The sequence below is a fragment of the Sinocyclocheilus anshuiensis genome, unplaced genomic scaffold (genome assembly GCF_001515605.1).
Source record: "Sinocyclocheilus anshuiensis isolate Anshui unplaced genomic scaffold, SAMN03320099.WGS_v1.1 scaffold354, whole genome shotgun sequence".
NCBI lineage: Eukaryota > Metazoa > Chordata > Actinopteri > Cypriniformes > Cyprinidae > Sinocyclocheilus > Sinocyclocheilus anshuiensis.
The window spans coordinates 2,094,672-2,098,827 of record NW_015544195.1 but is presented as its reverse complement, the minus strand read 5'-3'; the positions used below and the strand labels follow the sequence as shown (position 1 = coordinate 2,098,827).

Genomic DNA, 4,156 nt, shown 5'->3' with positions numbered 1-4,156 from the left:
AGATTTACTTACTTAAATATGGTAAAAGGTCTTAAATGGACCTGAGAGTACTGCAGTTTTATTGGTAGTATGAAGTATAATCACATTAGCTAAAATATTGACTCAAAAATATCTTGGGAATTTTGTAGAATTCTGCTAATATAATGAATACAATAGTGCAACAAACAAGAAGTTAATATTGAGTAACTTAGATTTTAGATAAAATGTGGGAAGATACTTTGTCTATTTTTGCTCAGCCAATGAAAATTAGGGATGCACCAATATTAAAATTCTGGCTGATAAACAATAAAATGGCAGATAGAGAAAGAAAGAAAGAAAGAAAGAAAGAAAGAAAGAAAGAAAGAAAGAAAGAAAGAAAGAAAGAAAATGAAATTGAAATAAAAGTGTTAAAACTGAGAACTTCTAAAGGCTTTTAAAATATCTGTGCAGATTAATTTGCTATTTTTCTTTATCTAAGCTAAACTACTTGATTGCTTACACTACAGTTATAAAGTTTTAGGTCATTCGATTTTTTTTCTTCAAAGGAAATTAATTATTTAGAAGGGATGCAGTAAAGACAGTAAATTAAAGACATTTCAATAAATGCTGTTTTTTTTTTTTGTTACTTTATATTCATCAAAGCATGCTGAGTTCCACAAAAATAATAAGCAGCACAACTGGTTTCAACATTACTAATAGTAAGAAATGTTTCTTGAGCACCAGATCATTACATTAGAATGATTTCTGAAGGATCATGCGACACTGAAGACTGGAGTAATGGCTGCTGAAAATTCAGCTTTGCCATCACAGGAATAAATTACATTTTAAGATATATTAAAATAGACTAGAAAATAGTAATTTTAAATGCTAATAATGTTTTATTTTTAATTAAATAAATGCAGCCTTGGTGAGCATAAAAATCTTCTTTCAAAAACATTTTGTTGACTACTAACCTCAAGATTTGAACGATAGTGTAGGCTACATATATTTTTATTTTTCATTATTTTTCAGTGAACACAAATAACAAATAGACATGCACCAATCCCCCAAAAACAGCAAACAAAGAAACAAATAAATAAAAAAATAGGCTATTTTAAATTAATTAAATGGACTATTGTTTTAGGTTCTGCTTAGGCAGTAAATGAGAGAAAATGATGGCAAAAAAAGATGAAACTCCCCCCTCGATTCCCAGGTTCCTAAGAGAGGATGCAGAAGAGGGAGTACAGACAGATCTCAAACACCATATGGGAAGATTCACTCTTAATAGCCTACTATGAAAGATTAGACATGGCCTCTCCTGAAGGAGTTTATCTGTAACAAGATCAAATACGCTTGGTTTTGATTTATGGCTTATTTTGTGGTGGAACTTCAGATAGAGAAAACAGATGACTGGATGCTGACCATTTGACATCCTATATCTATCTCCCATGCAGGGTAATACGATTTCTATCAGACCCGCTTTCAAATGCAGTGCGTTTTTGGACCCACAGGGTGGCGCTCTCATCTTTTCGATGGCACTTTTATTACGACTGTCTGTTACGCTTTACGGCAGTGGCTAACGTCCACATGGTCGCTCGTGTTGTGAGTCTGCCGGAGTTTGAAAACAGATCGGAATTGGTATTTAACTTCAAGTGCAGTCCAAACACATTAAAAACATGGGAAAGACTAAAAACAACAAATTCAAACGGCCATCGTTTTCTCCCGATGGTCTTTCATCAACTCCTGTTAAACAGACTGCTGACGAATCAGAAGATGAAGACTCTCCGGCGGCGGAGCTGCTCGATAAAGTAAGCTGCAGCTGCTGTGATAACTCCACAGACTTGTAGTAAATTATGTTTATGAACCTGAATATCTGAAAATACTGACATAAAAACAATATTGGCGTAACAGCTAAATATGGCGTGTGTAATGACTGTGTCAGCCCTGTCACTGATGGCATGTTGGCGTGTTGAATAAATGAAGCGAGTCAGCAGACCTTTACGGCTGAACGGACTGATGCAGCTGTCAAGCAAAGTGGGATTCGGAAGAACCAGCCAGTCTTCCTTAATTTTCAAATACATCTCCATTAACACGTGACTCTCCTTCTGTATGTGTGTGTGTTTAGTTACAGAGTCCCTCAGCTGATGTGCGCGAGTACGCGTGTGCCAGTATCTCTCGTGTTGTACAGCAGAGTCAGACGATCCCAGGATTCCTCCAGAGAGATGCAGTCAGGAAAATAGGACCTTTACTGCTGGACCGCAGCCTGGCGGTGAGAGAGACTGCTGCTGGAGCACTCAGGTACACACACACACACACTCGCTCTCTTTCTCTCAGATGAGACTGACATAGTAAACCTGAGCTGTAGTAGATATCCAGCCACCAAGGCAATGACAGACACACAGAAACGCTGTCACACAGACTCCGCATTTATTCCATAGATAAGACAAGCAGAAATGATATATATATATATATATATATATATTACATTATTTCCCTCTGGAGTAGTTTGTCTGTTGAACAGCTTAATGTTTGACATTTTTGCTGTCATTATTTCACTGACACAGCTCTCTGATATAAGACTCCTCTGCTTCAGGGTTTATTTAGTAAAATTACCCTTAATTTTCATCTGTGTGTGTGCTACAGAAATCTTAGTGCCTGCGGAGGCCCTGAAGTGTGTGAGGACATGGTGAGACAGGATGCGCTGACGCCTCTGTCTGCTCTCCTGAGGGAGGTACGAATGCTGGATCAATTCAATTAAAAAGCTTTATTGGCATGACAGTCTTTAACTTGATTTTTCAACATAATGTTTAACATGATTAAAGGGGAGGTCACACTAGACTTTGAGCACACAATTTCTCGTCATGCTCTGTGGTGTTTTAAAAACATAAATTCAACATAACTAATTATAATAAATCCAAAATATACAATCCACTTTTCTGTAACGCTGCAAACCTGTAGCTTTAAAGTTTGTGTCTTTAATTTCAGCTCATGCTGTGATGCATCAATTTTTATTGGTCTTAATTGGTATTAATTGATACGAATTTCCAGGGTAGAGTTCAGTTTGGAATGAAGTGAAATGTGAAACAACTCCACATGAGTTTGCACTTCTGGACTCCAGTATTTAAATGCGTATGAATGGAAGTCAATGGCATGAGTGTAGTGTGACCACCCCTTAAAACAGATTTTATTGCATTTTATCTCATTCACTTGCAAATAGTCTTAAAACAACAAGAAACAACAAGAAAAGGATTGTGGATCATGATCCTGCCTGAAAAAAAAAATCATATGTGATATGGTATTTTTGCCATATCGCCCACCCATAGTGAGAAAGAGAAAAAAAGTGAAAGCTCTTTTTGACAAGTGTCTCTTGTGTGTTTTTGTGGAGAGCAGTGCTGCACTGGCTTTGACGTGAGCTCTTCTCCTACTGTGAAAGGACAGAAACACATGGTGGAAGACGTCGCCAATGAGGCTGTAAACTTGCTTTGGAACCTCTGGTAAGATTGAACACAAACTAAAAATAACGACTTTATTCCACATTTTCGTCTCTACTGCATCACTTTGGATGAGCGTTCACGACAGTATCATGACGCGAGCGTGTGGCGTCATTACGCCAGATCTGGGTAAGCGCCTTTCGAACAACACGAGGGTGAGTAATTAATGACAGAATTTTCATTTTTGGGTGAACTAACCCTTTTAGGGTCGCTGGGAAAACCAATTAGCAAAATTGATCAAATTAACAAATTGACGTTTACACTTAACAAGTGTATTAACAAATGTCCCAAATGTCTTTGAGTGTCTTAAGTGTTTCCTGTGAACGCTTGACAGCACATCATCATGCTTTATATATAGTCACTAGTTTGCAGGCTGAAGATTAGGCCAAAATATGAGACTAATCATTTATCACATTAAAAGCAGTCATTAAAGGGTTAGTTCATCCAAAAATGAAAATTAGGCTGTGTTTTACTCACCCACGATGCATCCTAGGTGTATATGACTTTCTTTCAGACGAATCCAGTCGGAGTTATATTAAAAATTGTCTTTGATCTTTCAAGCTCTATCGTTGTACTCAGCGGGTGTTGCAGTGCTTCGGTTCAAAAGACGTGAAATAAAAAGCACCTTTCCATAAAAAAAAGTGTCTCACACGGCTCCGGGGGGTGAACAAAGGCCTCCTGTAGCGAATCGATGCGTTTTTGTAAGA

General features: G+C 37.4%; 1 protein-coding gene across 1 annotated transcript in view; it reads left to right on the top strand.

Moving 5' to 3' along the window:
• Positions 1–1,488: 1,488 nt before the first annotated feature.
• The window catches only part of LOC107696712 (HEAT repeat-containing protein 3-like), a 43,265-nt gene continuing 40,597 nt past the window's right edge, over positions 1,489–4,156 (top strand). Inside the window, exons 1-4 of the mRNA XM_016497189.1 lie at positions 1,489–1,766; positions 2,084–2,256; positions 2,602–2,689; positions 3,349–3,452. Coding sequence (XP_016352675.1) covers positions 1,635–1,766; positions 2,084–2,256; positions 2,602–2,689; positions 3,349–3,452 — 497 coding nt within the window. The 5' untranslated portion in view covers positions 1,489–1,634. The remainder of the gene's footprint in view (positions 1,767–2,083; positions 2,257–2,601; positions 2,690–3,348; positions 3,453–4,156) is intronic.